General features: G+C 38.6%; 2 protein-coding genes and 1 long non-coding RNA gene across 5 annotated transcripts in view; 2 read left to right on the top strand and 1 right to left on the bottom strand.

Annotated features, from left to right (window-relative positions):
- Positions 1-442: 442 nt before the first annotated feature.
- On the top strand, positions 443-15,885 carry TRIM13 (tripartite motif containing 13). The gene is made up of 2 exons (XM_027856917.1): positions 443-549; positions 12,642-15,885. Exon 2 carries the CDS (start codon positions 12,645-12,647, stop codon positions 13,872-13,874), a length of 1,230 nt encoding a protein of 409 aa, XP_027712718.1. The 5' UTR covers positions 443-549; positions 12,642-12,644; the 3' UTR covers positions 13,875-15,885.
- Positions 9,665-23,122, bottom strand: part of LOC114039230 — a 123,376-nt gene continuing 109,918 nt past the window's right edge. For all 3 annotated transcript variants that reach the window (XR_003568640.1, XR_003568642.1, XR_003568643.1), the window contains one exon: positions 9,665-9,890. This is a non-coding gene — a long non-coding RNA (uncharacterized LOC114039230). The remainder of the gene's footprint in view (positions 9,891-23,122) is intronic.
- KCNRG (potassium channel regulator) lies at positions 15,790-21,539 on the top strand. The gene is made up of 2 exons (XM_027856918.1): positions 15,790-16,662; positions 19,888-21,539. Exons 1-2 carry the CDS (start codon positions 16,085-16,087, stop codon positions 20,138-20,140), a joined length of 831 nt encoding a protein of 276 aa, XP_027712719.1. The 5' UTR covers positions 15,790-16,084; the 3' UTR covers positions 20,141-21,539.

Below are 23,122 nucleotides of genomic sequence, written 5' to 3'. Positions count from 1 at the left end.
ACAATCCAAACCCAACCGTCTCGGAGCCCATCGGTTTGACTGGGAGACTCCTTCTGCTCCTGCTCTTCGAGGGATCTCGGTGCGCCGCCTCTTCATGCCCGATCGAGGCGCTCTGGGATGTCTCCCCCCGCCCTCCCGCCCGGCGCTGCCCCGCCCAGGAGGCCCCAGGTACCTCCCCTCTCCTTGCACTGCACGGAGGCGGGCAGAGCACCCGGGCTGGCCCCGGGACAGAGAAGGGAGGGAAGGAGGGAGGGACCTGGGGAGGCCCGAGAGAGCCACCTCCCCCGCCCCCCACGGCCGTCCCACCCTCGGGACGGGCGAGGGAGGTGGAACAAAGGCGAGCAATTTCTTGCTGCGGCGGAGGTGGCTGCAGTGCCGGAGGGAGGCCGGAGGGCGGGCCGGCCACCAGGGCCAACCTCCGCGCGAGTCCATTTTGTGGCTGAAGCCGCCTCGTGCCTGGGCAGCGCAGCTGCGCCACTCGGGTAGCTCGAGCCCCGGCTGTTGTTGCTTCTGCTGCTGCCCGCACACGCACCCCACGAGCAGCTGCAGGTCGGTCTGGGGAGAAGGGCCGGGTTCGGGCGTGGGCTTGTCCGCGCGCAGCCCCGCGCGCCTCTAGGACTTGGGGAAGGAGGGATGGGGGTGCCTTTGGCGGAGGTAGTGGAGGAGCTATGGACACTGGGGTCTTTGGCCAGGGCCCATGGGGTTAGGGGGTCAGACTACAGAAACGTGTCTTTGTGCCCCAAACCTTGGTGCTTGGCCTGGCTCCCGGCAGTGCCCGGGAGCTAGACCTGCCACATAATCGAACAGGGCCAGGGAGGGCCGAGGCCGGCCAGGGCACGGGGCAGGTCGGTAGGTTACAGAAGGAAGGGTTGGAAAGCCGGTAGAGGTGGGGAAAAAATCAAATGGAGGGAAAGTCCGGCATCTGGTTTTGCCTCTGTCCATGCTCCAACAGGCTGGCTTTCTTTATGGAGTAGACTGAAAAACCACTTGGGACTTAGTGTAAGGGCCTAGGCGTCCCTTCCTCGCAGGAAGCCCCTCGTGTGCATGGCTGGCTGGCTGCCTGGTGAATAAAACCAGGCTGCTCAGAGAGTTTCTGTGCCTGCCTAATAAACCTTTCAGCACAAGGGACTGAAACAAAACTATACTTTCTCCATGGTCAAGGCCCGTCTTTCCTTTCTCCTCTCATCGTCGGCCACATATCCTTTTCAGCCTAGGTTCTTACTGCCGAGTCCTTGTTCAAGGCCTTTTCTGCTTGAATCAGGTCTTTGCCCTTTTCAGGTTTTGTGATTTGAACAGTGGAGTGTTCCTGTTTATTGCATTTTGGAAGCAGAGGGGAGGGCTTTTGGCTTACTGGGATTATAGATTTTAAAGATGAAAGAGAGCTTAGAGGCCATATAATCCAACCCCTTCATTTTACAGATGAGGAAACTGAGGCACAGATAAGCTAATTAACTGCCCAAGATCATATAGAGAGCTGGAATGTGAATCTGGGTCTCTGACTACAAATTCAGTGCTTTTTGAGACCTGTCCTAATAAGATTCTCTTTATAGGTGGTCTGGGCTTCCTTGTCCAGTAGATTTTAAAACACCTACTTTGCTGCATTGTCTGTGGAATAAGATTGGCTTGATGGCTGATTTTTTACTTTCTTCACCTTCCAGGTTTGCCTTTCTTATCTCCTTTTTCCACTGCATCCTAGTTCTGGGTCGATCTGTAGCCATCACAATAATATTAGCTTTTCCTCAACATGGAAAACTTTGTGGGTACAAAACACTTTGCAAGGTTATTGATATACTTAATAATAATGCTAATAATAGCTACATTTTCATAGTAGTTATGGTTAAAAGCATTTTATACATATATTAGTTCATTTGATCCTCATAATAACCTTGTATGGTAGGTTAGACCAGACTTTTGTATGGTGTAGACAAGGCTTTAAGGTTGTGCTCCACCCTCTTTCACATATACTTGGAAATATAATCTCCTGTATTATCATTATTGTTGTTGTTCATCAGAAGACACTTATCATCAATATCCATGTCACTGAGCATAATTTTCAGACCTTAAAAACATGTACATTTGTAAAATAAACAGTAAAACTCATCTTTCCCCATACTCCCCTTTCTCTCTTGCATTTTGGGGGAAGCAGTTAGGTTAGTTAAGTCTTCTGATTCTAGGTCCAGTGCTCTGAGTAGGTAAAGCCATAATTTATTCTTTACCTAGGCACATTTCTCTCTATTTGGACTTGGAGAACTTGTCAGTTAACTGGTTATGTTTCTCTCTCTCTCTTTCTTATTAACTTCCTCATGCTCTCCCCTTAAAAAATGGTTCCTACCAGCTGACTGAATTCATCCTACCTGTCTGCCTGCTCTCATTTCCTGCTGTAACATCACCCACTCTTATGTTTCCCTGTCCCTGGTCCTTCTGTCACAGAATCTTTGTCCAAAATGTCCCATAGTCATTTCTGCCCTCTACCATAGTGCTCATTTTTGTCCCTTCTTTAAATCACAGCTCAAAGGTAAATTTTTCTAGAACTATACCTTAATTAATGCTTCCCATTCTCCAAGTTATCCTAAAGCCACAGATTTTTAAAGCTAGAAGGGGCCTTAGAGATAATCTTTAGAATCCAGTATTCTCATTTTATAGTCATTTGAGTGTCTGGTCCTTTTGTGATATGCCAGTAACAGTGCCGAACTGGTTGGCAAGTTGTAGAACCTGGATTCACAGGATCTCAAAATTGGAAAACTGGAGGGGATCTTAGGAGCAATCCTTACCCAAAGTAGCAAGAATCCTCTCTCCATTAAACTGATAAATGGTCATTCTGTCTTTGAAGACTTTCAGAGAGAGGGAATCCACTAACATGCTGGGGTAGCCCATTGGTTTAGAGTAACTAAAGGATTTTCCTTATATTAAACCTAAATTTGCTTCTTTTCAGATTCTTCTCCTTATTCCTAGTTTTATTCTTTGGGGCCAAGAAAGACTAATCCAATCCCTCTACCAGCAGAGTGTAAGTTCCTTGAAGACAGGGACAATTTTTTTTTTAATTCCCAGGGCCAAGAATGTAGTTGGTGCTTAAATTATTGAATTGAATTAAGTTCTTTGACAGCTCTTCAAAAACACGAAGACAGCTATTTCCTCCATTCCCCTGCCAGGGACTTGCCTTGAAATAGACTAAACCAGAGGTGGGGAACCTGCAGCCTTGAGGCCACAGGTGGCCTTCTAGGTCCTTGGGTGCAGCCTTTTGACTGAGTCCAAGTTTTACAAAACAAATTCTTTTATTAAGGGGTTTTGTTCTGTGAAGTTCGGATTCAAAGGGCCACACTTAAGGACCTAGCAGTTTCCCCACCCCTGGGCTAATATTCTGTTCCTTCAACTAATTCTCATATGGGCACTCTAGCATATCATAGCCTTAGTAAAATGTGGCAGCCAGAACTGACGAGCAGGATGGTCACATCACTAGCCCTGGACATTACACCTCTCAGTGCAGTCCAAGATCACATTAGATTTTTTTTTTTTGGCTGTTGTATCATATATGTAGACAGTAGAGCTTGTGGTCAGATTGGCCAGTACTGTCTGACCTCCTTTCCCTCATTTTATGAAATTGACATTTTTTAAACTCAAGAGTAAGACTTTACATTTATCCCTACTGAATTTCATGTTACTAGGTTTGGCTGAATGCTGTAGAGTGACTGTTAAGATCTTTACAAATTTTGACTTTAGTCCCTTATGTTAATTATGCATAACTCTTAGCTTCTTGTTGTCTTCAAGTTTGATAAATATATCATCTAAGCCTTTATGTAAGACATTGGCAAAAAAGGTTAAATGGCATAGGGTCAAGCATAGCTTTCTAAATCCTACCTTATCTGTAACTAATATATCCTTGGGTGAGTCACTTGACCTATCAAAATATAAAATGAAATTGATTATATCTTTAGAAAAAAATCAGACCTGTGATTTCATTGTTGTTGGGAACTCATGCTGATCACAACTGCTCTGTAGCTTTTAGTCTTAGAAACTTGCTTGGGGGCACTGAGAGGTTAAGGACATGTCACACAAGACTGGAACTTAGGTCTTCCCTCCTCCAAAGCTAGCACTCTGGCCAATACACCAGGATTCATAAATTACCTTTTTTAACTTATATTTGATCAAAGGATCATAGATGTGGGTCTAGAGAGAGACTGAGTTGTTTAGTTCAGCTCCCTCATTTTATAGATGAGAAAACTGAGGTGCAGAGAGAATTACCTGAGGTCTCCTAAGTGCCTGAGCTGAGGTTTGGATTCAGTTGTTCGAACTCCAAATCTTGTGCTCACTGTAGCTGTACCACACCTACTGCCTCACTCTGTTACCACTGGATCTGCGAGAATATCAAATTTTCTGATTTTAGAAAGATTTGATAGAGTTTTTGTCATATTATCTTAGATCCTCACATCTAAAAGATGTGAAATAAGGACTCAGATCTTGTGTACAGCCTTGCACTTTTTCCAATATTTAACCAATGATAGATATCCCTTGTCTGCAGAATAGTTGCATTAGCAGAGTGCCTGGCACATGATAGATGTTTAATTAAAATTGATTGATTAAAGTCAGTCATAAAGCCATTCTCTGTAATGTGAATCTTCTTTTTCCACTGACTTCAATTACACTATTAGATATATTTCTAGGGAGAAACTGAGTTGGAAATTTTGGGTGAGGACAGTTTAACAGAGCACAGTAAAGCCTGCAGATTAGTGAACCACTTCTTGTATTTTGCAGCACTTTCCCAATACTGGCTTTTCTCTCTCTTTCTCTTTCTCTTTCTCTTTCCCTTTCTCTCTCTCTCACCCTCATTGCTTATGCATCACACTCTATCTTTGTGTGTGTATACACATATGTGTAAATATACACATATCCATATATTTATATATCTTTGTATACGCATACATTTAGAAATGCTTTAGAATTTATAAAGTGCTTTCCTCACAGCTATGAGGCATTACTTTTGGAAGATGATTTAATTGAGGCTACAGAAGGTTAAGTCACTTCCAATGTCATCTGGCAATAGAGTTGAGACATAAACAGGTCTGCTCATGTTAACTCCAGTGTGATCTTGCCACTGCACTACACTACACTGCTGTCCTGATACACTGACTAGTATTTTACAAAGGGCTTATACACATTTGACTGCCATGCCAAAGTCATCTCAAATGTTAGATATAATTTTGGTGGTTAATACTTCTTTCTATCATAAAATGTCTATTAAGCATTTATTTACAGTAAGGACCAAGAAGGTAACAAAGTACTGTAATATACTACTGTATACTAAGTACTGTACCAAAGTACTGTAATATACTACTGTAATATAACTGTTATAAGTATTTTTGAAAACTATCTTATCTGCCCCACATCTGAGTTTATAGTGCTTAACTATCTTATCTGCTTATTATAATTTATTTGCATTTTATTTATCTGTGTTAATGTCTTATCTCTTACCAAACTGTAAACTCATTGCAAGGGACTGTTTCTTATTTGTCTTTGTATCTTTCCTGGCTTCTGTCACTCTCTGTTACATATAGAATGTTTAATGCATGTTTGTGGAATGAATAAGTTGCTTAAAATGCAAAGCAAGCCCATGGAAACCACAACATCATAGGTTAAAGTTGGTTACATGGGTTTCTCTTCTACCAAAAAAGTTATATATAGTCATGGGAAAGAAAATGTATTTGCCTGTTTCACCTTAACACATTTAATTTAACTTTAAATTAAAAGAAGAAGAAAAGTAAATGGAAAACATAGAACTCTATTCATAAAACCTTAGTGGAAACCAGTAATTTTAACATGCACTCTTATGTAGTGAACAAGTTAAAACTTTAAATAAATATTCTGTTATCAGCAGGTTAGGATAAAGATTCAGTGGTTAGTTGATAAAGGTTATGGGGGGTGGGGAGAGAACTGAAAATATTTTTGTTATACCCTGTCATTTTGTCTACATGTGTAGACATGAAGACATGGATAAATAATTTCTTCAGACTCTACACATCTTGACAGGAATGCAAAACCTTTTTAGACCCTCACAAATTTCTTAAATTTGTAAATTTGTGTAAATTATTGAAATAGAGATATCTGACCTATTTGATACCCTTACCCTGGCTTTACCCTGAGTTTCCTTTTCTAGATTCATAGGATAACATTCTGAATTACTTTTATCAAGTTACACTGGAAAAGGAAGAGAAAAGAAATAAAAGAATGAAAGAAAGATTAAGAAGCAAAGTAGAGGAAGGGCAGGAATGGGAGAAAAGCAAAAGACTGAATGAAGCTGCACTGAGAGGGTGAGATAATAGGATTGTGAAAAAAGGGAGATTAGGGGGATAAAAAGTGATTAAAGAGAAGAAAATGATAAACAGAAGACAATCAGTTGAGTGTTTACGTAGTCAGCAAAAGTTAGTTTTTATTGTTATTTTTAAATAACATCTCCAAATATTAACTCTTAACCATAAATAATTTTCTCTCTCCAAGCTTACCAATTACTGACTTTATTCCTAAATTATCTGATTAAACTCAGCCTGTTTAGGGAGATCTTTTTAGGTATTCTAGATATTAGTATTCAGTTTGAAACTCAAATTACTAGACTATAAATGCAGAGAAAGAAATAGGTGTTAAACTGCTTACTTTGTAAAATAATTCTAAAAATCATTTGGAGTAGGATCACAGCTTCAGAGCTGGAAGGGGCCCTTATTTTACAGAATAGTTGGGACTTGCTAAGGTCATCTAGGGAGTAAGTGGAAGAGTCAGATTTGAACCAAAGTCATCAGGCTCCAAATTTAGTTTTTTTTTTCTTTCCATTATGCCATCTTGTAAAATACATCCAGAATCCTCTAGCTCAGCCATATCTGTGGGACTTCAGAGTAGGTGATCCTTCCATATTAGCCTTTCTTGAGCCCTTATATCTGAATTATGAATTATGTCAGAAATGTTGGTAATGTTAACTAGTATTCGTCCTAGGAGAGGCAGGATGGTGTAGTGGATGGAGAATTGGCCTTAGAGCCAGGAAGACCTTAGTTCTTACAAGTCCTACTTCTGACACACACTAGCTGTGTTTCCTGTTTTCACCTAATCTCTCAGTGCTCAGTTACCTATCTAAGATTATTAATTGCAGAGAAGGTGGTAAAGGTACCATTGTAGAGGACTTTTTTCATTGGCAGTTCCCTGTGCCAATGAAGTCACAAGTTTGATTTCTATCCCAGTTCCTATCCTTTCATTCCCAAAACTATGAAAAAAATGAAGTGAGCTACTATCCAGCATGGATGTATACAGAACTTTTAGCAACTATTTGTACTAGATATTTAAAAAATCAGTGCTGAATTCTAACATACTCTTCTGATTCCTTTCAATGAAATGAACTTGGAGGTGTGACCTCCTCTGACACTTGATACCTCACTCTTTGTCCAGTTTTTATTTGTATTTGTACTTTTCTTTTCAATTTAAACCATTTAGCAAACACATTACTTTTTCTCCAGGCTATTTGATCAAAAGCAAGCCAAAATTCTGATTTTACCTGAGCTTATAATATTCTTGAAGGAAGTTTGGGAGGTGGAGGAGACTATGCCAGTTCTTCCCAAAATGGAAAAGCTATGTGTGTGAGCATGGATGCAGATTGTGTTTGTCACCTGGTGACTGGTTTACCTAAAATCGGAGAAGCTCATCATTTGAAAGTTGGGCACAAGGTCTGTTTTTTTTGGCTGTATCAACTTACGAAGGCTGTTTAATATGGCTTGGAGAGGTTGTGAATTAGTTGAGGGAATAGTATTTTGAAGAACTTAAGTACACATGTACACCTTTTAAAAAGCTAGAGCATTTTCATATTCTATAATATTTTATTCTTTAAAGAATCAAGTTGGGTGTGTTTTATTGCCCTGTTCCCATTTTGTGGGAAAGAAAATTCACAGAGTTTAAATGTCTTGTCACATAGGTAATAACTATTAGAACCAAGACCAGAACTCAAATCTTAATCTATAATTGTTTTATTTAATAAGACAATATAACCTGAATGAAGGTCAGTAAAAATTTAACTTGAATAAAGGAAGCACTTCTACATTTGTGAAGCCATTATATTTCACTAGTGTTCATCATACTTGGCTCACACTTTTTATGATTTTACTTTTTTGGGTTGTGGGGGACTATAGCATAGCATCTAGATGGTGCAGTGGATAGAAGACTGGATTTGGAGTCAGGAAGACCAGAGTTCAAATATGACCTCAGACCTCACTAGCTGTGACTGTGGGCAACTCACTTAATCTCTGTCTGACTCAGTTTCCTCATCTGTAAAATGGGGATAATAATAGCGTCTACCTCATAGGGTTGTTGTGAAGATCAGATGAGATAGTAATCATAAAATGCTTAGTATGGTGTCTGTCATATAGGAAGCAATATATAAATGTAAGCAGAGTATTAGCTGTTACCTCTTAACTAGGTCTTTATCATGAAAAGTGTTTTTAGTAATCATCATGAATAGATCTAATCTTAAGGTAGAGTAAGCTGAGTCTTGCTTCCAAATAAGATTGATTAGGATGCCTGGAAAAAGTTATTTAAAGGGTCATACCTTTTGATTAAAAGATTTCCCTATGAGGCACATATCTCAAGAAGGACAAATATAGGAAGGCCCACGTATGTACACCAACATATTTCTGGAAGCATTTTTTGTGGTAGCAATGAATCGTAGACAAAGTTGGTGCCCATTAATTGGTGAGTGGCTAGACAAATTAAAGGACATGAATGTAATGGAATATAAGAAATAACAACTAATGAAGATTTCAGAGAAACATGGGAAGATTTATAAGAACTCATGCAAAGTGATGTTGGCAGAACCAGGAAAATATTATGAATAATGACAACATTCTAGATGGAAAAATAGAACTAAAACTGAACACTATAATTATAATAACCAAGTTTAACTCCAGAGGATGAAGACTTCCCCCCTTCATTGTAGAGGTGAGGGAATTTGGGTGTAAAATGTTTACGTATTATTAGACATGATTGATATATTGGTTGGCTGTGCTGATTTTCTCTTTTTTAAATCTTTGTTACAAGAATTGGCTCTCTGAATAAAGGACAGGGAAGGTATATATTTGGAAGTGAATATAGTGTAAAAACAAAAGGCATCAATGATTTTTTAAAAAATCAGAATAGTTTTCTCATCTGCAAAATAGAAATTATAATCCTTGGTACCAGATTGTTTGACAGGTATTGGAGAAGTAGTTTAAGATCTTTGGATTAAGAAAATGGGAAATTGAAGTATGGAGTATCATAATGGCCTAGAAATACTTGCAAACTGAATCTAAGCAAGACTGAATCCATTTGATTTCATATTTAGTTCTCTTCAAAGTAGAAAATGTCTTTCCCCTTTTTGCCCAACAAGCATTTACTAAGCACCTGCTCTCTGTGAAGCATTGACTTGGTCTTTTTATTTTTTTTCTATTTTATTTTATTTTTTGGCCAGGCAGTGGGGTGAAGTGACTTTCCCAGGGTCACACAGCTAGTAAGTGTCAAGCGTCTGAGGCCAGATTTGAACTCAGGTCCTCCTGAATCCAAGGCTGGGGCTCTATCCACTGAGCCATCTAGTTGCCCCGACTTGGTCCTTTTAATAACAACAGTAACAACAATAACAACAACAAAAAGTTATAGTTCTTTAAGATCTGTAAAGCATTTTGCAAATATTACCTCATTGTATCACAAAAACCCTTGGAGGTAGATGATCCCGTCCATTTTACAGATGAGGAAACTGAGGCTGACAGAAGTTAGAAGACTTGACCAGGATTACATAGGTAGGTGAGTGTCTGAGGCAGAGTTTGAACTTAGGTCTTCTGACTTCAGGTCCAGAGCTCTAGACACTGCACCACCTAGCTGCCTCTGTTATTTTCCTAATGACAGAAGGAGAAAGTGATGGGTGATATGTGACTTTGCAGTGCTGTCATTCTGCTTATGATAGCACATTTTTATAGTGGTATTAAATCTACCCTTTTCTGTAGTTAAGGAGAAGAATCAACTGCTCTTATAATTAATCTATAAGAGATCTTGACTGGATATATGCTTGTTTCTATTATGAGTTAAATTAGTTTTTAAAAATCACCAATAAAGTAGGGAATTTTTTTCTGGTAACTATCCCAGCAGGGTCTAGCAGTCTGGTGCTGGCATTTACTTCTCTTCATGGCCCCTCCATCTCTTCCCCTTTCCCAGGAGTATTATTTCTCAGTTTTAGTTCATGACTTGATCATGATAGTAAGTCAAGTCAAGGAAATATAAACCATTATTTCTTTTTATGGGAGTTATAGTGCATCTATAATCACATTCAATATACAAGGCACTTATTCTACAAGCACTTCTTTGGTGCTAACAACTCTCTATAAAATCTTAATTTTTTCTTGAGAATAATGGTAGCAAGGAATTTAAAATTTTCTATAGAGAGGTAGTAGGCACATGGGTAAATTCTGTTCAGCTTATTGAATTACCAGTACAAAGAAGGTTAGGAAATTTATAATGCCTGGTTAAACATTACATTTACATGTGTGTATACTGAGTGGGGCTGTGAAGTTATCTTCCCAATAGTAATTGTAAAGCTATGGGTTGATTAGGGCTTCTTAACTTGTTTTTCATTCTTAAATTTTTCTTTCTGGGATCTTTCTCACTAGTAAACACCAGATTTTCTTGAGTTTTCTTTGTTCACATTATAATTTCCTTTTGTTGAAAGCCCTCTCTATACCTTATGTTATGTGCTAGGAGTAACTCTCCTTCCAATTCCTTGGCTAAGTGCAGAGTCCTTTTCTTCTCCATACCTCATGTAATTTGTACCCCTGGATATAACCCTCAGGAAATATTGGCCTGGCTAGTGGGAATGATGAACAAGGGAAGATTCTTTTTCATCTATGACAGTTCCCATTCTGTTATTCCTGACCCCTACATAACCATTGTTTTAGTGCTGTGTTTGGAGGCTATCTTACCATAATAAAGGAACAGAAGGAACAGAACTGCGGACAAGATAACAGGGCCCATAGTGGCTGGGAGAAATGTGGGGGAGGGACAAGTCTTGGGTGTTACCAAATCTTTACCCACTTGGTTACAAGAGAACTACAGTATCTCAGAGCTGCTTTGCTATCTTTCTGGAGAACATTTTGACCTTTGTCCTAAGCCACAAACTCATAATTCTGTTCAGAATGCTTTTCTTTTCTAATATAGGCCCACATCTCCATGTGATGGCCTAAATTTTTTTTTTTTTTTTTTTTTTTTACATCAGTTGATCACAGCTTTTGGCAATGTTGGGTAGTGCAGTCCTCTCTCAGAAGTGGGAGAAGTGATGTTTTCTTGACCTAATCTATAAGATGCATTTTATAACTTATACAGAACCGCATGAAAGTAGTTAGGTCTGCAAGTCTTTACCTTTTATGAGTACCTTTTTTTTCCACCTTTAAAATAGTGGACACACCATCATTTTACTTTCAGCTTTTACTTTTGTACTTTGTACTGTAGGATGCAAATTTAATTGTAGCTCTCCTCAGATGATCTAATTTAAAAATTACATTTGTTTTTACCTTGATTGCTTACATGATTTTAAAGGGCCCATAGATTGCTTTTTAGGTTTTGTTGATATTTGCTTTGGTTCATACTTCCAAAGCTTCCTGAATTTAGTAAAGTTATTTGTTTTAAATGATAATTTATTAATTTAATACAGGCACAGTGGCAGAATTTGGAGTTTGTTATCCTCAAGATGGGGAAAGATAAGGAAATCTTGAAAATTTACTTTGTAGAAGGAAGAAGGGGGAGGATGGAGATGTTTCCTTGCCCAAATAAGCCTAGCAAAGCAGCAGCTAGTAGATACAAACTTTAAATAAAGTTAAGTGATTTGCCGTCTTATCAGTGTCAGTTTTACCTGTAATTCCTAAAGATGATTATTCTTTTTCCTTGTAATCACCTAAGAGGACAAGATGCTGTGGAGGCCTGGCTTGAATTTGTATTACTGTGCTCCTTATTTCTAAAGTAGCCCTACAGTGCTTTTTTGTAAGAGCCGACAGTTCAGTTTTGTTCTTTGGGCTCAAAGTAAAAGGCTCGTTATGTTCTAACACTGAGTAGCTTTGTTCCTGACAGCTAGTGGTCAGCTCCCAGTTTTAAAACAATCAATTGGGTGCCACAAGCTTAACTTGCAATTGTCTCCTGGTCCTTACTCAGCCTCAGCCAACACTTCTGTTGGGGAGCCCACATAGAGAGGCCTTTTAACAAGGAGTATTTAACAGTCCTAGTGGGATGCCTGTATAGGTTTGCCTGTCGGTGAGTTTGATAGCACATGAGGCAGACTTTAATACAGTGCTTGCTCTCCTGATTGTTCCTTGCTGTTCTAGCCTATTATTCTGGTATTCAGAATCTGGACCAGTAGTATAGTCAAAGAGTGGGATAGGACAGAGAAGAGAAACTTTGAGACATGGCAATACTGAGTCATGACAATTTTAACCTGAGAGTTTCCAGAGAAAAGACTTAGCAGTTTGTGTGTAGGAATATGCAAGTGTTATTCAGACCATCATTTTAGATTAATGAACAGATGATTCTAATTATGACTAGGCCCTAGTGGAGACTACTGATTAAGTACAATCAATAAAATGTTTTTCTCTCTCCCTCTTTGACAGGATATGATGGAGCTGCTGGAGGAAGACCTTACATGCCCTATTTGTTGCAGCTTGTTTGATGATCCCCGGGTTTTGCCCTGCTCTCACAATTTCTGCAAAAAATGCCTGGAAGGTATCTTGGAGGGCAATGTCCGGAATATGCTGTGGAGACAATCCCCTTTCAAGTGCCCCACTTGCCGGAAGGAAACTTCAGCTACTGGAGTCAATAGCCTGCAGGTCAATTACTCCCTGAAGGGAATTGTGGAAAAATACAACAAGATCAAAGTGTCTCCCAAAATGCCCGTGTGTAAGGGTCATGTAGGACAGCCCCTCAACATCTTCTGCTTGACAGACATGCAGCTCATCTGCGGGATATGTGCCACTCGGGGCAGTCACACCAAGCACGTCTTCTGCTCTATTGAAGATGCCTACGCTCAGGAAAGGAGTGCCTTTGAATCGCTGTTTCAAGGTTTTGAGACCTGGCGTAGGGGAGATGCTCTTTCTCGTCTGGACACCTTAGAGACAAGCAAGAGGAAATCCCTGCAACTCCTGACTAAGGATTCAGATAAGGTGAAGGAGTTCTTTGAGAAACTGCAGCACACTTTAGAGCAGAAGAAGAATGAGATCCTGTCTGACTTTGAGACCATGAAGCTAGCAGTCATGCAGACCTACGACCCAGAGATCAACAAGCTCAATACAATCTTGCAGGAGCAACGGATGGCTTTTAACATTGCGGAAGCCTTCAAGGATGTATCAGAACCCATTGTATTCCTACAGCAGATGCAGGAATTTAGGGAAAAAATCAAAGTCATCAAGGAGACCCCTTTACCTTCCTCTAATTTGCCTGTAAACCCTATATTTAAGAACTTTGATACCAGTCAGTGGGAGGGAATAAAACTAGTAGATGTGGACAAAATGTCATTGCCTCAAGAAACTGCCCCATTCACCAGCAAGATTCCTTGGAGCTTTTATCAGATATTTGTGGTACTCTGTCTTGTTGGCCTTCTTGTTTACTTCACTCCTACAGTGTCCCTGGATGGATCTTTATTTGATGATTTCTCAATCTGGAAAGCCCATCTCTTCAGCTTCAGCTCTAGTTATCTGACAGAATCAGCCGAAATTGCAGATCAAGCAATTTTGTACTGGGAACAGGCGGTGGATGAGGTTTTTGTTTTCAGTGAAAGGTTCAAGAATTACACTTTAGTGTTGCTGAATGGTGTGGCAGAATTTGTTTGCAAATATAAACTATTATAAAAATCTGTTGCAAGTACACAATCCTATTTCTGTCTTTTGTCCCTAGCTGACAGGACTAACTTACAACCTGTGAAAAAGATTTAAAAAAATACTTGTTAAAGAACACACGCTCTAAACTAGTGGCTCAGTTGGAATAGCTTCTGGCAGAAATATCTTTATACAGAAGCATTCCCATGGAACCAACATCTTATGCGTGTGTATACTCTTCATGTTAAAAATCTAAGGGTAAAAGTGAAACAGGATGGAATCTTGAAATACCATTTCTCCTCTGAAATGCTTTTTTAAGCAGGCCTCTCCCTCCCCCAAGTTGGTTTTATCTAGGCTGTGACAAAAATGGAAAACACAATGAAAACATGTGATCTATAACATTTTGTACAAATTGCACTACAGTAGTATAAACTAATTATTTCACAATATGCAGTAGAGATTGTGCTTGGAAAGTGGTATTTTTTTCTATTAATGAGACATCTCCAGAACAAGACTTGTGAAGATCTGAACTCATTTGATTCCCACCCCCCTTTTTTTATCTAGTGATGGTCCATTGATTGTTGAATCTTTGTGTTAACTAAAATAACTAGTTTACATTTTTTGGTGAGCTGTATTAATATTTTCAGCTTAATTTTTCCACCTTAATAATGTAAATTATCCTTGATGTACTCTGCCCTATTATATTCTTAATTGATCTCTAAATATCTTAAAATATTAGAGCCAGTGTGGTTTAGAACTATACTTGAAAATGTTAGTTTTTCGATATATCAATTTTAGGTAATTTTTTAAAAGGCCCTCTTACCTTTGCTATGACCCACAGTGCTTGAAAAAAAAAAAAGAGTTGCAGGTTTCTGTGGCTAAATATGGGAAACTGTTTTTACTCTGTTTCCCCTGGATCGGAACTCTGCAGGTATAGATGAAGGTAAGAAATAGGCCCAACATATGGTAGGAGCAGCTCTCTCTCCTGGATGTCACCAGCACATTTCTGTGTTCCACTTGGAGCTAAAGTATCGAGGCAGCTGAACTACTAAGTAAATCCTCATACTTAAGGGTATACCTTTGTTGTTTTTGTTTTTAAGAAGAGGAATAAAGTTGGTCAGTCACTTTATGATGGATGAAATGTAACCTGTCAGCAGGTACTGTAAAACACAGTTATCAGGCAAACATTGCCCTACCTGCTGGCATGAAAACACTATTGTCTGTCTTCTGCAGAGCACATGCTTATTATTTCTCTTACTTGGCCAATTTCCTACAGGAATAAAAAGTGGATCTTATCTTGAAACTGTTTTGTTCTCTACCTGAACAGTAGAGATACAGGGTGTGCTACTTTAATTGGAAATTTATTTTATTTTTAGTAACTAGAAGAATTTCATGAAAACGAGTAGGTCAACTTGGTTCCCTTTCTTCAGTGGAAATAGGGGAAGGTAATGACTTGAAGGACTTTTCTATCTCTAAAATTCTGTGATTCTGGATAGGAGAGTGAGAAGAAAGGGAAGCCAAATCAAGAAACTGGTTAAGATGCAGAATTTTCTTTAGGATGTGGTTTAAAGTTTAGGGAATTAAAATCTGGGTGAAGTACTGGCTGTATCACACCTAAATATCATAGTCTAACACTATGGTTTTAATTAGAAGGCATTGGGTGATTTTATACTGAATGAATTATAAACAATTACATAGACTTGTTACTCCCTCATCTTCTCTACTATTCTCCATCGCATCCGTGAAAATATTTCTTCATACACAGAAATGAGAATTTACCTTTTATAAAAGTGGTCTAGAATTTTATTTTGGAATTGTTAATTCTTTGAAGCTAAAATCTGTTCTTTAAATCATACTTTTAATATTTCATATTACTTTGAAGATAATCTTTGATCAACATTTTTTTTTAATAGAGTGAAGGACAAAGGGTTACTGAGTTGAGGTTGAAATTTCTTCTCTAAAGTATCTTATCTTGACAGCATTCCAAAAGTACTCAGCCGTTCCACCTTTCATTTCCTATACTGGCAGTTACCAAGCAACCTGACCCTGCAAACAAAGCTGCTGGATACAGTATTTACTTTGCTACAGTTACCTGGGAATCCAATCTTGTTTCTGTTGCTCTTTCCCCCCCCTCACTTAGATACAACCAATATCTATGATCATAGATCTGCTTTACAATTCAGAAATAACCAGAAAGTCAAACTCTTTGCTTTTCAGCCTTTGGTTGGAAGCTATTAAGGAGAATGAGTAGTCAGGAACTGGTCACTTTGAATGTGGGAGGAAAGATATTCACAACACGGCTTTCCACCATACGACAGTTCCCTGTGTCTCGGCTGGCACGCATGTTAGATGGTCGGGACCAAGAATTCAAGCTGGTGAATGGCCAAATTTTTGTGGACAGAGATGGCTTGCTGTTCAGTTACATCCTGGATTTCCTGAGAACTCAACTGCTTTCCTTACCCACTGACTTTTCAGATTATTCAAGGCTCCGAAGGGAGGCTTATTTCTATGAACTTGATCCTCTGGTTGAGCTTCTTGACCAAGAACTGCTAAAGCCTAAGCCAGAAATTTTAGAGGTACGCTTTATGTGCCAGGACACTCGAGCCTTTTTCCGGGTCTTTGGCTCCTGTAGCAGCACAGTTGAGATATTAACTGGGCGGATTACAGTGTTTATAGAGCAGTCTTCCACCCAAACCTGGAACAGTAGCTCTTTCCCTGCTCAGACGGCCTTACTTCCAGTCCCACCACAAAGACCTTCATACCATGACCTGGTTTTCCAGTGTGGCTCTGATAATACTACTGGTGACCAGGCCCAAGCCAGGTATTCTGTTCTATTTCAGTATGGCTCCTTGCCTCCTCCCCTTCCTTCCTTTTTGTCCAAATCTTTGATGTTTTTTATAAAAACAAAATTTCTAATGCTTAAGATAATTATTTTCCTAGAAAATTTTTGTTGTTCAAAATGGTGCTTTGGGACTACTAAGTGGGGTGTGAAACAAAGGATTATTTATACATCAATTGTTCCATTGCCAATGAAATTAGCTTTTATTCATTGGAAAATTTTATTTTCTCTTAAACAGAAATTCTTTCAATTTGACTCTTCTCCCTTTATGATCTGTTCCCCCCCCACAAGGTTTTCTTCCCTTTTTTTTATTTTTTAAACACTTCCAAGGGAAGATGTTTCTATCCCAGTGGCCATTTTTCCATATTTCATCTTCAGCATTTAGCTTCTTAGTCATCTCAGAATATATTAATGATGGTATGTCAACATATTAAAGGTGGCTTTGTGACAATATTTTTTAATGCTCAGTTCTTGACAGGATCCTAAAGTTGGCTTCCAATAAGTTGCTATGTAGAGGTTAATAACTATATTAATGTTTAATATGATAGATTATAAAAGCTTACCTAAAGTTCTTAGTACTTTTCATTTCCCTGTATTACTAAAGGTGTAGGATGGCATTTCTTTTTGGGAAACTATGACTGGATGTGTAATTCATTGATTAAGTTTAAAATGTGTATATAAAGAGACACTAGTGTGTTATGAAGTACTGTCCTAAGCTTTAAAAGTTAATGTGAAGGACATCCATACTTAGCACATACTTTGGTGGTACTGTCTTAATTGTGAGTGGGTGGCTAATGATTACATTGAGAAAAGGATATGTTAAGCCTTTTTATTTTATGGAGGAATTAATAGCTACTATCATGGAATCTTTTAAAAATTGGAGAAATGAGGATAACATTAAAGAATATTTTAGCAGAAATATTCCAGGAGGGTAAAAAAGAAGAGTTTAAACAAACTATAGGCTTTGGGTGCTCGCATGCATAACACAGAGGTTTTTTGGAATAAATTGTAATGAAAAGGCTGACAGGCAAAATAAAGAAACTTAAGACGGGAACCAGGGATGGTCAGGCACTGCCAAGTGACATACTTCTGTTTCTTGGTTATGTTTCTTAGGGGCTGGGCTAATTTTTAAGTCTTAGTGTAAGAATAGTATTAATATCTTTAAATCTTGTTATTTTAGTAGTTATACCACTAGCATCTATTGAACAAAAGTATTGATTGGTTGGTCTTATGAATTTCTTCTTAGTCAGGTGACATAAGATCTTCTTTTAAATAGTATTTGTTCTTCTGTTCCAAGCAACAAGTGGAAGGCAGGCTGGTACAGTGAAAAAACTGCTAGATTGGTACTAAGGAACCAGGTTTAAAAAAGTCACTTAGTGACTCTGGGACTCAGTTTCCTCATCTGTAAAATGAAAGTATTAGGCTAGATGACCTCAGAAGTACCTTCTAGTTATGAATATGAGCCTATCATACCACATTATAAGTGTTTTTTGATCTATATATGAATGCTAGCTTTAGAGAAGGTGGATAACCTGAATAGATGAACATATTGGGATCTCTGATGCTAGAATGAAAAAACTCTGACCTTCTAACCTGATCATCTGTCCATACTCAAGAATCTATTCTTAACCCCTGCATATTTTCTGCAAATTAGAGAGGGAATGCTTGGGAGCCTGGGTCTTTCTTTTGTCACCCTGAATCAAAATGCCTGGTGAAGGGCAGGGAAGAAACGGGTCAGTTTTGGTCTGACTTTTCTGGCTCTGAAAGAGAACCACTGAAGCCCCACTGTGTTTGGTAGCCATTAGTCTAGATAGTATATAATCTAGATGCATAAGCATCTGTTACTCCAATGATCAATAATCGTGTTCAAATCATGTGTTAGGTTAGTTTCTGGAAAGCATGAACATTTCCATTAGCACCCAAAATACCTGGATTTGCTGTTTCCTTGCAGCTGCAACTCATTTGATTAAGTTCAATCTAATATCACAGGATCTTAGGTATTCTCTTCTGTAGCATTTGTCCTGTTGCATCTGGTTTCATGAATTTGTTTTAATTCTGGCTCAAAGGGAAAATGTGTAAAAAAATTGCAAATTGTTTTTGGTTTTTATTTCACAGAATATATCTCTTTATTTTTCTTATGGTGCCTTGGAATCTTTTTACCTCTGGCTTGGGGGGGAAGGGGAGGGGAAGGAGGGTGCCTCACATGGAATCATGTTCTTTGAGTCAACTTTTCTCGGTAATGTATACTACTTTGTAATTGTTTACCCTGTATTGTATATATTATATAGAATCTAGTTCTTTCAGATGTTCTAGTAAATTGTTTTATTTCTCAATGTGTTTTTTATGTTTTAAATATGCACTAAGTTATATTTTGGACTTTGGTAGTAGAGGGAAATACTTTTACTAACATTAAGGAAAAAAGTTAATTTTTTCAATAAACAGCTTTCTTTTTTTGGGTAGAGAAATGTGTTTTGTAATTTTGTAATTTTCAGAATACTGTTTTTTCCCCCTTTTTTTGTACCCTCCTGTACTAGATACTAGTAATTTGAGAAATGGCTACACAGCATGGAGCACAATGTTTAGTTAACTTCTTGTTTTAAAAAAAAGTTGGAGATATATTCCATGTCTTTTTACTCTACAAACCTAGAAAAAGTTTAGGCTTTCGAATGGAACTAGTGAAGATTAGTTTCCTATCAAAGTGGCTTCCTTGAATGTTATAAGCCAACTGCCTTTATTGTGAGTGTTGGTATACCTGACTGTAAGGCAGTAAAGAGGATGTACATATAAAGATAAAATTTTCTTGATACTCTACATAGGAGTAGGAAACACAGAGCTACTCATTACTACATCACATTACACATTTACTATGTCAACAATAACAGGATAAATTTGAATGGTTTAGGCAAAGACAGGCTTTATTTTCCCTGTCATATGTGGTCTGATTCTGTGAATTTTCCTGAATTCGCCAGATGACTGTGGAAGCCTCCACCCTCCCTTATTGGCTGTATAAATAAAAAATTATTTAAAAAACTTTGTTTCTTTGGGAAACCAGATTTAAAAGTACATATTATTTAGTCAATATCATGTCATATTTTAAGGTTAAGTGTGTAGATAGTTATCATACAGCTAGTTAGTTGTATATGTGGTTTTGGTAGGGGTTGAGAGAATGCTTAAAAAACAAAACATTAATCATTTCTTCTGCTTTAGGTATATTTCTATAAAGCCTGATAACCGAAAACTGGCCAATGGAACTAATGTACTGGGACTACTTGTGGACACGTTGCTTAAAGAGGGCTTCCACCTGGTGAGCACTAGGACTGTGTCCTCTGAAGAGAATGTGGAGTGCTACAGTTTTGAAAGGATGAATAGGCCTGAAGACCTTACCATGAGTGAAAGAGTGAAACCAGAGCCCACCACTGCAGCCCAGCTGATGCCAGTACAGTCTCAGAAAAAGAAATGAAGTGCCTAGTCCTCATGTAGACTAAAAAAGGGGCATTTCCTTTTAAAAGAGCAACATTTCAAAAAGAAAAAAAAATTCATGCATATATACATGTAGACACATGTGTATCATATAATTTTTTTTTAGTGGGGGGTGGATGTCCAGGAATTCCACGCTTTGGGTAGGGTGTGCTGATGTGCTAAATTCTGGGATAAAAATGCTAGGTCTCTCCTTTAGTCATTTCACAAGCAGTAAGAGCTGTCTCTGAATGAGGATGTGGAGAACAAAATCTATTACATTGCTTTAGGAATCAGAACTTGAATATACTGAAAGACTATGAGGTGGGCAGGGGTGGTTGTTACAGTGTTTGTTTTTTTTCTGTTTGGTGTGAGCATTATCCTAAAAATTTGTTTTTTTTTTTGTTTTTTTTTCCACTTTTTCTTCTAAAAAGAAAACTGTAGCAAAACAAAATCCAGAATATTTCTTCAATCAGATCTTTAAAAGGCCTTGGAGATCTATTTCTGAATGCACAATAGACCTTCCTTAGAATGTTTAAAAATGTACACATAAATAGGAAAGATAATAAAATGCTCTAAAGACATCATAGTCACTTACTATATAGACGTTAGTGGGATGGGGACCAAAACTACCATTTCTCTTTTGTTCACTTAACCAGGAGTGGAAGTAAGCCAGTGTTATCAGGGGGGTGATAGTATTGGAAAGTAGTGTTAGTGAAGGAGGAAGAAGGAAAGGAGTGCTAATAATATTCTACATCATATTCTATAAATCATATCCTCCAAATTAATTAAGTAGTCACCCCCCCCCCCCCGCCCTTTCCCCCAGGATAGAAGGTTGGGATGTTTTTGTTTTCCCTTCTGTCTTGGAGAGCTCAGTGGGCACTGGCCATTTCACTACCTCTACATTTGTCTTGGAGGAGGTGCTCTCTCTCAGATCTTTCTCTCTGAGGTCTGGAAGACTAGGAAGATTTTTGCTATTTTCCATTTAATCAGGGGTTTAACCACAACAAGAGTGGTCAATGAGAGTTTGGGAAAGGTGTCTTGGGCATTCGGTCCTATCATTCTCAAGGTACTTTCCTTGTAAGTTTCAGGTTTCAAGGCTATCCTCAATTTTCTCCATGTGTGCTCCTGAGTTTTCTTATAAATGTGGTGAATTTGCCTTCTCTTCCTCAGTGGGAGTATTTTCTTAGAAGTTTTAAGGCTAAGTTCCCCATATCAAAGTCATCTAATTGAGATATTTCCCATTTTGATGAATAATGATTTGCATACTTTTCTTTGAGCCAAAGCTTCTTAGAATGATGAATGCATAATTTTGTACATTTAATAAATTCCATTCTTGTTTTCAAAGAAGGAACTGTGAGAATGTGACTTGTAGGATATAGCCACCTACTATCTGTGTGACCTTGGGCAAGTTATTCTCTGTGTGACTCATTTTCCTCATATGTTAATTGACAGGGTTGGATTAGATGGCTTCTAAGGTCACTTCCAGCTCCTTATAATTGGCAGAAAAAGATTCTTTAGCATCTACCAAGAATAATTATTGCCGAAGCTAAATGCTCTTAAATTCAGAAGATTCTTGGAACATGTTTAAAAAAAGCAAATGTTTACAAAAGGAGGCCCCCTAATAGTTCTGTTAAAGATCATGAACATAGAATATGAGTTAGGGACTGGACCTGTGAATTTGAGTGTGGGGAATTCCTGGATGAGGAAACCCTTCTGGCTGAGGCAGCATGGCATAGGACAGGGCCCAGGACTTAGATTCAGTGAGACTTGGGTTCAAATCCTGAGGGTATTAGGTGGTGCAGTGGATAGAGCACAGGGCCTGCAGTAAGGACAGGAGTACAAATCCAGCCTTAGACACTTACTAGCTGTATGACCCTGGGCAAATCACAACCCCAGTTGTCTCCAAAACAAACAAAAACAAAAACAAAAACAAAATCCTGCCTCATAAACTTATTAGCTATGTAAAGGACCTTGACAGGTCCTTTAACCTCTATGGGATTCAACATTATCATTTGTAAATTGACAGGATTGTCTTAGAGGTGTCTTAGGTGACTTTCAATTCAAAATCTGTGATGCTATAAAACTGTTACCAATGCAGGTTAACCCCTTCTTTGTAACTTAAGAGAGTTGCCTAGACTGAGCAAAGATGTCAGTCTGACATGTGACCCAATGTATGGTTTAGTGGCTCCTGCTTCTATCTGAGTTAGACACCATTGGCCTACAATACTGACAAGGGTTAAATGACTTGCCTAGGGTCATGCAGCCAGTTTGTGTCTGAGGGAGGACTGGAACCCAGATTGCCCTGGCTTCCAGGCCAGCTTTCTTAGTGGGCAAAGGATAAAGAACAAAATAAAATACAAACATTACACAATTATTTCAGGTTTACAGGAAAATTTTCTCTTGACTCTGTGAGCCAGTCAGGAAATTAAGGGCAAAGTGACTTGTCCATGGTCATGCTAATATTAGGGCTACAGGATTTAGATAATAAATCCCCTGACACTAGGAGTATCACTCTCCACTGTTCTCCCAACTGGAAATGCTTCAGGAGGCCTGGGGTAGTAATAATTACCTCATTTAAGGTAAGTAGGCACTTCCTTTTCTAATAATGCTTTGTATCTTTCACATGATTCTTTTTCGACCTCATAAGTTCTAACAGAGGCGCGACAACCATTCATTTCACCTACTTTTCATTCAGCCCTTCTTCCCAATCTTACATGACTCTCTTTCCATTACTTTGTGCCTCTACCAAACTGTAGCACTAACTGTCCAACAAATTAAATGTGCCACCTGCCTCCTCCCTGCATCTGTTCAGGACCTCACTCCCCGGGGATGGCTAGGGTACATTCTCTCCTCATCTTTGCTGTTAAAATCTTCCACTTCTTCCAAGACTGAGTTCAGGTGCTACCTGTTCTGTGTAGTTTTCCCAGATTCTTCTCCAGCAAAAAGTGTTCCCTCCCTTCGCAAATATTCCCAGAATACTTTG

The sequence above is a fragment of the Vombatus ursinus genome, unplaced genomic scaffold, assembly GCF_900497805.2.
Source record: "Vombatus ursinus unplaced genomic scaffold, bare-nosed wombat genome assembly UNPS02011700.1, whole genome shotgun sequence".
In the NCBI taxonomy this organism is placed as follows: Eukaryota; Metazoa; Chordata; class Mammalia; order Diprotodontia; family Vombatidae; genus Vombatus; species Vombatus ursinus.
Note: the sequence above shows the minus strand (reverse complement) of the source record. Positions and strands in the feature narration are given on the sequence as shown.

Excerpts from the sequence above, each read along its gene's own strand:
- TRIM13 (XM_027856917.1), top strand. The coding sequence starts at position 12,645 with ATGATGGAGCTGCTGGAGGAAGACCTTACATGCCCTATTTGTTGCAGC.
- KCNRG (XM_027856918.1), top strand. The coding sequence starts at position 16,085 with ATGAGTAGTCAGGAACTGGTCACTTTGAATGTGGGAGGAAAGATATTC. Across the intron at positions 16,663-19,887 it reads GGTGACCAGGCCCAAGCCAG|GTATATTTCTATAAAGCCTG; the intron begins GTATTCTGTTCT and ends CTTCTGCTTTAG.